The following is a 12,500-nucleotide window of genomic DNA, read 5'->3' on the forward strand; positions in this document are numbered from 1 at the left end:
ACCACTCTTTAGAGATGAGTCTAGTATGCCTCCCCTTGTAGGAGCTTATGGAAGGCAGAAGTTTTGGCTTAAGTCTTGATAAGCAAACAGTGTGGTGAGTCCATGGTGTTGCCTCAGTCATGCTTTTCAGAGCGTAGGTTGTGTTCAATGGCCCTTAGGTCTTGAGAGGTCAAATCTTGCTTCTGGATGCTTGACAGTTAGTATGGCATAGACCGTAACGGCATCTTTCCCATCTTTTTTTTGAAAGACTGCTCATTTCATTGCCCATAAAGTTACTACTATTTTCAGATTAGTTGGACTTGCAAGTTTTCCTTCTGTCTGAAGGAAGGGAAACATTGTTATATTACCTAAGGGATTAAGTCCATCCCCCATGCCCCTCAGAATATAGTCCAATTTCAGTTACCCCTCTTTTATCTAACATTTTTGAGGAGCTGTTCTGTAAGTGTTTTTGTAGATTTGTTGTAGATAATAATCTGTTACCAGCATTATAGTTTTGGTTTTGTGAAGGCCTTGTTACTTGTGATGCACTCTTGTCAATTTCTACCGTCTTGCAGAGTGCTCTTATTGAGGGTGCAGAGGCAAGCATGATCAGTCTAGATTATGGTGCAGCCTCTGACCATGTGAATCATCAAATACTTGTCTATAAGACAAAATTATTGAGAATTAGTGGATGTTTTATTAGGTCTATGGATGCAAAATCCTTGAATAGATATCTGGCATGTATACATGAGTGAAGTGGGCTTTGGGACACAATGCTTATTCCTTCTAAAACTCAAATTATGATAGTTAGTCAGTTCTGAACACATTTGCCTTTGCATCCTGATTTACATTTAAATGGTACGGTTTTAAATGTTATTGACTATTTTTAGATTTTAGGTTTAACGTTTGATAAGAAATTATTTTTGAGAAGCATGCACATATGACTGCTTCTGTGTTTCTCAAAAAGTTAGTATCTTAAAGAAATGTTTTAGAATGTTTAGGGATGAAGCTATTGTATCTAAGTGTTTTCATTCTTTTCTTCCTTGTTCTGAGTATTGTTCTCCAGTGTTTTCTTCGGGTGCTGACTCTCATCTCAGACAATTGGATAGTTCTTTCATCAGTCAAGTTCATTTTGCCAACTCTTAATGTGACTTGTGGCCTTATGTTTTTTGCATAAAATGTACTACAATGACAAACATTCTCTACACTCTTGTTTGCCCCACCCAGCGCTTTTTGCTCGAAACACCAGGCAGGCTGTTGCTGCAAAAAGTCTGTTGTTTTTTGACACTGGCTTTAATATTACTCAGTTTGCTAGGAATTCTATCTCTGCCACAACTAAAATGTGGAATAGTATACTTAATGAAGTTGTCGAATCTTCTCATCTCCAAATATTTAAGTGAGGAACAATTCATCCCTGTTCTTTGCTGACATCTGAATTTCAGATGTCAGTTTTATTGTCTATTCCCTCATTCGTATTTATATATCGCCTTTTCCTATAACTTATCTCTCTCTGCAGGTTGATCCCCCTTTGCAGCACTTTTGGGTTTATAGTCTGTGGACTCTCCGTATAGGTTTTCAGCTGAAGATTTTTAAAATTATAAAATAATATATATGTATATATACATATATATACATATAATATATATACTGGAAATAATGAACAGATGAACATGTGTTTCACACAAATAAATTTCTGACTCACATCGGGATGAACCCCAGTCTCTCAAATGAAAGGCCAAGGTGCTACAAGTTGACCCACACACACACACACACAAGTATATATATATATATATATATATATATATATATATATATATATATATATATATATATATATATATGATTCAGTCAGCAGTGTGCCAGCAAGGGCTCTTGCTCTCGAGCAGCCTATAATATATACAAAAAGTATAGTCATGGACTTTTCACCTTTTCTAAACACAGAGCATTTGCTCACGTAAAACATGAGAGAAAGTGTAGAAAATTTCTGCTCGAATTACCTCTTATAAAGTGCATTGAACTAAAACTTCAAGGTTCACAATCAAAATTCTTTAGTGATGCACAAAGGTCGAGGTAGTGGTTGCAATCGAGTGCAAAGGATCACGAAGTTTGAAGAATGGTGATTTCGCCGACTTTGCTAGGTGTTTCTAACCGAATTATGAGCGCTTGTTTGATTCCTGCAAATATAGAGCATTGCTCTTAAATGAACAAATTCATTAAGTCCGTCTCTTAATTATTCCTCATCAAAAAACTAGAAAATAACGAAAGCTGCAACCAAAATCGAAATTTCCTCTTTAGGTCGACAGTAGTTATAATTTCTTTTTCTTTTTTTTATCTGACGTATCATTTTCAAAAGCTAAATTTACCTTTATGCAAAATCCTCCGTGTTTCCGGGGCTGAGGAGTATCTCCCAAGGTATGTCCGACCCTCCACTCCATCGTCCAGGCAAGACGACTTTCTGTGGGTATAGATAACATTGGTGAAGCTGTTAAATAACTTACGTCAGGTATCGTACAAAATTTTAACATACAAAATATGTATAAGTTCACAAAAAGAAAAACAAAATATATCGACAATAGCAGATGGCTGACTCAGCCATTAACTTAGTAAATTGAATAAGATCACAATAAAACACACACACACACACACACACAAACAGAATGATTGTATCAGAATTAGATTTGAAAATTCGAAAAATTTAGATGTGTATTTAATTGAAGCAATGCTTACAAATGGTGTACACAGAACTCTCAAAAGACATTTCAATACTTGGAACTAGTAGATTTTCATTTCTTCTGGGGTTAAGAGTACGAGACAAAGCTTTGAAAGAGCAAGAACAAACATCAGTCTGCCTGCTTTGTCATTGAAAAATCCCAGATGCCCTAAAAGAATCCATAGGTTGTCAAGGACATTGACTTTCAAGATGGGGAGCTTACTATGTTCAATTACTGTATTCCAAACCCATACCAATATTTGCGTCTGCTTCCCCATGACAGCTTGAAGTCACAGCTTCTAGGAATTTTTCTCTATTGCAAATGGCATCTTCACCCTTTGCCTCTACCACTGCGATTGCTGATTCATGAAATTGAGGCTGCCAAGCTAAGCTCTAGGCACTTTCGTCCGTTTAGATTTGAAGTCAGTGAAAAGAGGGAGTTAGAGAGGTTGGACAAAACTGATAAAAGGAAGCAGGAATGAAGGTGAAGTAACAGGCTAAAAAGTGGATGCAGCCAGGGACCAAAGGAACACTACAAACACCCTTTTAGTAATGCCTCCAGTGCACCGAGAGAGGTGCACAGATGCCACTAACCCCTACTGAGGAGCACTGTGATTGCTGTCTGAGCTTCACACATTTTCTCCAAAAATAAAAAGAAATATTTTTTTTTTTTTTTTTTTTTTTTGTCATTTCACAGACAATTTCCCAGGTTCTGGGAGTTGCGGTGGTCCTGATAACTTTTCCTGATTCCCTGTCCTTGCCGTAACGTGGCTCCAGACTTCAGCCCTGACTTTTCATACACATCATACATTACATCCAACCTATCAACGTGATGCCAAAGAATTCCACATTTTTCTAGAATGCCTTCTCTTGCATAGGCTTTGAGATTCTGTGTGGTGCCCTGAGGCAGGTCAGTGAATAATGCTTAGCCATGTAAGATAATAGCACATCTATGTGCTTCTCTGTACCACTGACTTGTGTTTGAAGAATTTCAGTCAAGTGTGACACTTGCCACTGACACTGATGGAGGTAGGCGTTGGCTGGTTCACATACTTGAACAGTTTTTAAAAATCATACTGTCTATTCTACTGTAGATAAAAAAAAAATTGCAAAAACACCTGACATAACATGCACCTTGCAGAATTTTTTCTTTGGAATTGATAACAATGTGATTATGTTAGAAGAAGGAGGATATGATTTTTCATGACAGGATAGTAGAACACTTTTACCTTTATTTTTGCCCCTCAAAGAATTACTGAAATTGTGCTTTCCCTCTTTCATAGCGTTTTACCAACTGTTCTAACAATATGTGGATCTGCAACGTTGATTTGTGTTGAACACCAGAAGACCAGCAATTTCGAATGTTTCCACTTTCTCAAAGAAATATGTCTGTGCATTCATGGTTTCCTCATGGTGTTATCTGGGGTGTGGTCCCAACTCCAGTATATAACGCAGCCTCAGCCTCATATGCAGCAAAAAGATGGTTTATTCAGGTCCAGTTACCATCCACCTACAATCTCCTTCTAAGTACATTAATCACTACATTGCTTTGTTTATGGACTCGATCAGTAGCGACGTCAGAGAACTCTCTGGCAGACTTTTGAACTCTAAAACTCCCCCTCTAGAAACTACTACTGGATGCTGATGCTCAGGGCTCAATGATTAACAATACTATTTGTAAACAATCCGATCTAAATTTTTTAAACTACCAAATGATAAGTTTTTAGAGGTCTCAAGTATTTCGCAGCTTTTTAACACGTTGATTTGAGTAATTTTATTGTTAAGAATATGACAGTTTTCTAGCTGCACATCTGAAATCCCTTGCAAAAAGTGTGACGATAAAATATATTATGGTCAAAGTGGGAAATCACTGGCTTACAAATCAAACATCAACATTTTGTTAGAACTGGCCAAATCTCAGATACATTATTTGTACATCTGATAGATTTTACTCATCCTCTTGACTGGAATGAAACAAGGTCCAGAGTTCCTTGAAACGACTCAGTTTAAAGGAATGCCACTGAATCTTGTCAAACATTGGTAGTGTTTTAAACTTAAAACCTTGAACTTCGTTTTGCATTATTGCACAGTTACCCTCCCAATAGTTCTTAGCTTCAGTAGGGTATGTGATTCAGTTTCTGATGGAATTAGCATGGATTATCTTCCCTTCCCCTGTTACCTTTTGACTATTAAATCTCTAGTGGTTTCCGTTACAAATCAAACATCAACATTTTGTTAGAACTGGCCAAATTTACATTTTTTCATTTGATAGATTTTACTCATCCTCTTCTAAACAGTGAATGCCACTGAATCTTGTATTCAGTGTTTAAACTTTCTAAACCTTGAACCCGACCATGCGTGAAGTTTCTGATGGAATTAGCATGGATTATCTTCCCCCTGTTACCTTTTGACTATTAAATCTCTAGTGGTTTCCGTTAGGGTTGTTTACTTTTTCGCCAGTCTTCTAAACACTGTCTATCTGCGACCCGACCATGCGTGAATAGGCGAAATTTCCTACGGTATTCGCATCTGCTACAATCACGCGCATCTTCTGTGGTATTTTGAGCACCTATACTTATGTACACTTGCACGTATTTTCGTTGAAAGCAATTCCTTTAGTGGCAGCAGTAAGTTTCTTGCAGGAAACTTCATATCGTCGTAGTTTTTACTGATTCTCAAGAGCCAGTTTCTGATGAAGAATAAGCAGACTTCTTACTTCCATTTATTGTTTTCCGTCAGGTCAGCGGTTTCGCCATTCCATGGCATTCCAGACAACTCCAGACTTACAACCTGCATTTAGAAACCTTTTGTCTTTCCATGAGAAGGGTAACAGGGTGGATGATGAAAAGAATGAACCACATTTCTAAATTGATATATACAGTATGTGTATATATATATATATATATATATATATATATATATATATATATATATATATATATATATATATATATATATATATTATTTATGTTTTTCCTGGCAATTTAGTTTGAAATATTTCTCTGTGAGACAGGTAGCAACAATTTCAGATAATTTGGCCTTGTGATTCCAACTTTGTGGGTCCAGGGAAACATAAAACAAGAGGAAAAAGGGGGAATTTCATATGAGTGTAAGGCTCTTACTACTGAAGGAAAATATCATGTAAACACGTGGGCAAACTTGCAGGAGTGTATTTACATAAATAACATTAGTACAGGAAAGAGGAATGCAAGTAGATTATTGATCCTGAAGGGGATTCCTATGGGATGAATGAAACTGGGGGGATTCCAGGCACAGTCCAAGAAGATTCCATGATATAGGGTCCCTCTGAAATGAGAGATATGCACATTATACGCCAGTAATGAAAACAGACAAAAGAATAATGAATTCGTAGCTGCACTGAGGGTGCCAAGGGGCTTCGATGAATTAATAATGGCTTAGCGTTGCCGACACTCGAGGAGCACGGACATTTAACAAGAGATTTGGTGATTACTGGCACTCAAATTAAGTAAATCTTACGAGGAAAAGCGTGACTGAATGGATGTCTTTACAGAGCACGTTACCGTAAGGCAGATTTGGTTCCAGCGCAGAAGGCGGTCCATGGATGACTTGCAATTTCCAAGTGCGAGTTTTCTTCCACACGTGGCAGAATGCAGGGGCTTCTATGTAAAGAGCAAGACGATGGGGACTTCACGAAACGCCAAGCAAATGGAGTGGGTCATCGGTCAGGCCAGCATCGAAGGGAACACGTGGCTGGCGGGTGGAGTGCACAAAGGGAAAGTATACTTTTAAAGGCCACGTGGTTAGGAGCTAAGGGCATCGTTGGGCCCGGCCATGGCGTTGTTTTGGGGTCTTCTCCACACCATCTCGTCCAGCGTGTCTGAGTGAGCCTTGGTCTCTTTGTTGCTTTATCTCCCTCCTATGGGGCAGGGGCACGTCCAACACATGGGAGTTGAGTCATGTTCAGCTGATGCCCGCAGGGGTCTTTTGCCTGAAAAGGACAGCCGGACAGATTCACTTTTGCCTCAGAAATCAGAAATTATCTACTTAAAGGGAGTGGCCTACAATCGGATTTAATCCCTTGTATTCTGACCATGCGAAATATCGATCGGCAGACAAGAAGCAAAAGAAAAGGGAGAAATTTTCTAGCAAAGTCTTGCTACTCTTAATAGCTCCCCACACAAGATGGTGTACACACCTTCATTCGGGTGTGAACATCGAAATACGCAAGCATGCGCGGAAAATTCTTTACTTTACTCTACATTCTGCCTTGCAATGGATTTTACTACTAAGGTATTTATAAAACTCTGTGTCACAACTGTTGATACCATACTGGAATAAATTACTTTAACAGAACATAAGGAAATTTTCAACACTTGCAAAGAGCAATTACTTTGGATTTGGTTACACATTGATAACTTTATAAAGTGACACGAATAATATGAATTAATTAGGATTATAAGACCACGTTATGTGAGGCTTGTGGCAAACAGATGGGAAGAAAGGTTAATGTTCAAGAATTAGAATACACGGTTACTTAATTTTAGATATCCCCTAAATGCATGCGGTTAGTACAGTCTGCCTTGAAGAGGCTGTATAAATGATAAAACAGCATTTATTTTTGTAAATGGCAACCCCTTTACGTGATATTGTAATGACTATACATATTCGCATTGGTAATTGCATAGCTAATAGTTCATCGGATCACCAACTTTGATAGTTGATGGCCGACCCTCACACTGAGGTATTTTGACAGTTGTATGGGAGCAAGAGTAATCGCGAGTTTTAATTCGCTAACCTTAAACTACACTAATTTTATGCATCCACTGCCCACACTCGTGTACAACCTATAAATAGACACTCAGTGTTATGACGGGGTGAGCAGACAAAAGATGTGGGGTCTAGGACAAAACAGAGTTCTTAGAAGGAAGGGAAGGGGAAAAAGAAAAAAAAATAATAATACCAAAATGAAAAATTAACTGGAGGTTACGAATGAAAACGTGACCGCATATGAAAGGCAGAACACGTCTCTCAGAGCTTACGAAAGGGGCATTTAAAATCACAAGGGCAAGAGCCTATGATTCGCGATTCATTAAAAGGAAAGATAAATAAATAACTAAAGGAGAGTAAATGATATTGGCAGAAGAGCTAAGGGAAAAAGAGTGAGGGTTTTATTGTGTTATGTGGGAATTTATCGTCCCTCGCCCACAGATTATGGCCCGGACTCACTTCAGCCCCAGGGCGAGAAAAGTGCACCCGAAGGGTGCGACTCCTTCAGGGAGAGCTGACACGTATGCCCTATGCCAAGGTATGGGCGCAAGGGCGTGCCGCTTCCCACTCTGTTATTCTTAATGATTTATACATTTGCGGGGAATGGTATCCCGTACTTAATTGCCTCTTGTGGTGATAATTTAAGAAAAAGATTAATAGAGAATGATAAGGGATAGAAGTTCCTGAGGAACGGAAGAAGATACTGGAGGGCCTGACATCCCCTTCTGGATTAGAGGTTCCAAGACCTTTGAAAAATGAAATGGTGGCACAGGTGCCAGGGGAGCTCTAGAGCTTTGTAAACTACCTGGAAATTCTCACGCCCGTGGTAATTTCGCCTCGAATCTTTCTTAATGGGACAGTCGTCCTCGGCCGGGGAAGCGGAGGGCCCGAGGTCTTGTGACTCTCAATTGGACCGTAGGGAGTATCATTTTAAACTGATTTATTCCCTCGATCGTGACGAGTTTTTGTCTATTTACGATAGCTCCATAGGGAACTCTGTCCCTTCGGATGAGGGAGATTTGCACGCCCGAGTCCTCGAATGCCGTGACTCGGCGCGCGGGGTGGCTGCCTCGTGGAGGGGTCACATATACGGGCCCTTCGGCGGGAGGGCCTAATGACTTGGGATTTGTGACGGCCAAGGCGACGGTGGGAGTGTTTGATTTATTATTGTTTGGGCATTTCGCCCATGCGGGAGAATGGCCATAAACCTTGCACGCCATGCAAAAGGTCTAGCTGAAGTCTTTCCGCGCTGCCCCTGTGGAGGGCGCAGGCGAGTTATTGGGCGGTCTTCCGGGAGAGAGAGGCGCCGGTTTCTTGCTCCGGCACTGTTCGGAGGAATGCCCTGTTTTCTTGCAATAATGGCAAGTTAGGGGCTTACCTGAGTTCCCACTCTTGTGGGAATTTGATCCTACGAGGAGGGACAGGGATTTATCTTCCGCCCCATGGATCCTTCTTGAGGGTGGTGAGTTTCCCACGTCTGCTATTCGGCAACACTCAGTGAGTGTGGCTGGGGCTTTTTTCACTACATGAGTGGCGAGGGCAGGAGGGGCATAGCGCAGGAAATGCTCGAATTTAAATTTTTCGAGTACCTCGGCGGCGCTCGTGGCTCCTTCGGAATCGAGCCATTTTGCTAATGCCTGCTCCGAATGGTATGCCCAATCGGACCAAGTCTGGCCTGCTTCTCTTGGCTGCTCTCTCCAATGTCTCCTCCACAGCTCGGGGGTAATCTCGTACGCCTTCGTAACCGCTTGGCGTACGGCTTCCCAGGTTCCCCTATCTTCTGCCAAAAGGGTGTGGTAGGCAACGAGTGCCTTTCCACCCAGGAATTTAGTGAGAACAAGGGAGAGTTCGGCGGGGGAGAGGTCGCAGCACTCCAGGACTCGTTCAGCCCTTTCAAGCCATACTTCAGGCTCGGACTCCGTCCATTTTGGCATGAACGAGTGAGCTTGGCTGAGGGCACTCATTCCCGCTGCAGGAGGTGGAGTGGCGTTCTGTCGTTCTAACATCTGGAGCTCATGGGCACGCTGTCGCTCTCAATCTTCTCGTTCTCTCTCTCTCTCTCCTGCCGTTCCTTCTCCCATTCTTGACATTCTAAGTCCTCTCGTTTCTCTTGGGCAATTCTTTCTTTCTCTCTCTCCGCCCTGGCATCGTCCACTCGCTCTTGAACCCAGTCTCTCAGCTCTTGCCCCGATAGTCCCATGTCCTTTCCAGCGGACATGTAGAATTTGAAGTCCTCATTTTGTTGGGTTCTGGTATTAGCCATCTTGAACTAATGGTTATATGGACTGGACTTTCTAACGAATCAAATACGTCTGAAAAGACTCAATTGCATGAATCTGAAACACTCAATTGTTCAGACTGCAGGAGAATGGATCTGTCTGAATAAGACAGTGGTTAAAATTTAATGTCTCAGAAGACGTAACTGGATTTTATGTCACGCTCGGACTTGGCCGGCTGTAGCGTGAAATTAAGGAGTTGTTCTAACAAACTAGAATGATCAGTCAAGTCAGGGCTTAGATGTGTGTGAAGTACACTAATATAATGTCTCAAAAGGACTTGATTTTGGGTTTCCCGCAGGAATTAGGAATTCTCACCTCTTGCGACATAGAATTTTTTTGGGGAGTCTCTTAGGACTTGAAATTGGTTGAGGAATTCTCGCCACGTGCGACGTAGAATTTTAGTAGGAATCTCTGAGGACTTGGAATTTGGTTGAGGAATTCTCGCCATGTGCGACGTAGAATTTTATTTGGTTTGCCCATAGGACTTGGAAATATGATTCATCCCTTAGGACTTACAAATTACTAATGGGAAAACCCTAAAAAAAAAATATTTGCTGAGAATGAATGAAAAAGGTTACACACTCGGGCAAGGGAGGGCTGGTGAAAAGGTCGTCTGCCTTTCACCTGAGTTATTTTTAGATTCTGTGTGAATGAACCCGGCTATTTATAGACCGTCTGGGACTCCGGGGAATTTCCCAGTCGTCTGAGAGGATAACAGTAAAAATGACCTAGTAATTTCCCCTATAAGCAGAGTTTAAATTTTGCGTGCCTAACACCTAATTCGATTTTTAACTACACTGAGAGAATTTCAGCAATGCAAGCTGACTTCGTTTTGTCCCACGTGGGAATTTATTTGCGCCTAAATAATAATTCGCTAATCCACAATGCAAAGTAAAATTTATCACAGAGGAATTTCTTTCGCACTATTCATCGAAGCAAAGAATATGGCAAGGATTTTAACACAGAGGAATTTCGCACTATTCCTCGAAGCAAAGAATGGTTAGCACTGGTTATTTCCTAACTACCTATCCTGAAAGGATACATGCATCCCCTATTTCTAATTCCTAGGAACAGTCACGATTGTAAAAAAAAAGTTTTGCTAAGATAAACACATTACTTACGTGGAATTTCCGGATCTGTGTGCTGGTTTTACACAAAAGGTTCATAATTGTCTCATACCCAGCGTAGCTTAGCTAATTGCTGATTTGGCAGATGCAAACCCAAACAAAAGCAGAAAAGAAATGGGGGGGATGCAACCACTAAAACTAGAATCTCAGGCAAAAGGTCGCCATTTTTACGTTTTTCCTGCCAATTTAGTTTGAAATATTCTCTGTGAGACAGATAGCAACAATTTCAGATAATTTAGCCTTGTGATTCCGACTTCGTGGGTCCAGGGAAACATAAACAAGAGGAAAAAGGGGAATTTCATATGAGCATAAGGCTCTTACTACTGAAGGAAAATATCACGTAAACACATGGGCAAACTTACAAGAGTGTATTTACATAAATAACATTAGTACAGGAAAGAGGAATGCAAGCAGATTATTGATCCTGAAGGGGATTCCTACGGGATGAATGAAACTGGGGGGATTCCAGGCACACTCAAAAAGATTCCATGATATAGGGTCCCTCTGAAATGAGATATATGCACATTACACGCCGGTAATGAAAACAGACAAAAGAATAATGAATTCGAAGCTGCACTGAGGGTGCCAAGGGGCTTCGATGAATTAATAATGGCTTAGCACTGCCGACACTCAAGGAGCACAGACATTTGACAAGAGATTCAGTGATTACTGGCACTCAAATTAAGTAAATGTTACGAAGAAAAGGGTGACTGAATGGATGTCTTTACAGAGCACGTTACCGTAAGGTAGATTTGGTTCCAGCGCAGAAGGCAGTCCGTGGATGACTTGCAACTTCCGAGTGTAAGTTTTCTTCCACGTGGCAGGATGCAGGGGCTTCTACGTAAGGGGCAAGACAATGGGGACTTCACGAAACGCCAAGCAAATGGAGTGGGTCATCAGTCCGGCCAGCATCGAAGGGAACACATGGCTGGTGGGTGTAGTGCACAAAGGGAAAGTATACTTTTAAAGGCCACGTGGTTAGGAGCTAAGGGCGTCGTTGGGCCCGGGCATGGTGGTGGTTTGGGGTCTTCTTCACACCATCTCGTCCAGCGCGCGTCTGAGAGCGAACCTTGGTCTCTTTGTCGCTTTTATCTCCTCCTATGGGGCAGGGGGCACGTCCAACACATAGGGAGTTGAGTCATGTTCAGCTGATGCCCGCAGGGGGTTTTGCCTGAAAAGGACAGCCAGACAGATTCACTTTTGCCTCGGAAATCAGAAATTATCTACTTAAAGGGAGTGGCCTACAATCGGTTTTAATCCCTTGTATTCTGACCGTGCGAAATATCGATCGGCAGACAAGAAGCAAAAGAAAAGGGAGCAATTTTCTAGCAAAGTCTTGCTACTCTTAATAATATATATATGTGTGTGTGTGTGTTGTGTGTGTAATAGCCACAGTGTTACTGGACACCAGAATTGCTTTATAATTCTTGCTGTTGGATTTAAGGCTTTGTAGTGAAAAGCGTATCTAAAATATGTGAAGAATTCGAGAAGTTAACAGGGCAATGTGGCTATTACAATTACAAACATATCTAATAAAAAGTAACCAGTAGACTCTATCTATTTATCTACTTATATTATATATATATATATATATATATATATATATATATATATATATATATATATATATATATATATATATATATATAATATATA

The 12,500-nt window shown here is 40.8% G+C and overlaps 1 protein-coding gene across 1 annotated transcript in view; it reads right to left on the reverse strand.

The window, feature by feature from the left end:
* The window catches only part of LOC136843715 (uncharacterized), a 780,729-nt gene that overhangs the window by 288,105 nt on the left and 480,124 nt on the right, over positions 1 to 12,500 (reverse strand). Inside the window, 1 exon segment of the mRNA XM_067112312.1 lies at positions 2,343 to 2,434. Within this exon segment, the coding sequence (XP_066968413.1) occupies positions 2,343 to 2,434 (92 nt within the window).

Source organism: Macrobrachium rosenbergii, chromosome 2, assembly GCF_040412425.1.
Source record: "Macrobrachium rosenbergii isolate ZJJX-2024 chromosome 2, ASM4041242v1, whole genome shotgun sequence".
Taxonomy (NCBI): domain Eukaryota; kingdom Metazoa; phylum Arthropoda; class Malacostraca; order Decapoda; family Palaemonidae; genus Macrobrachium; species Macrobrachium rosenbergii.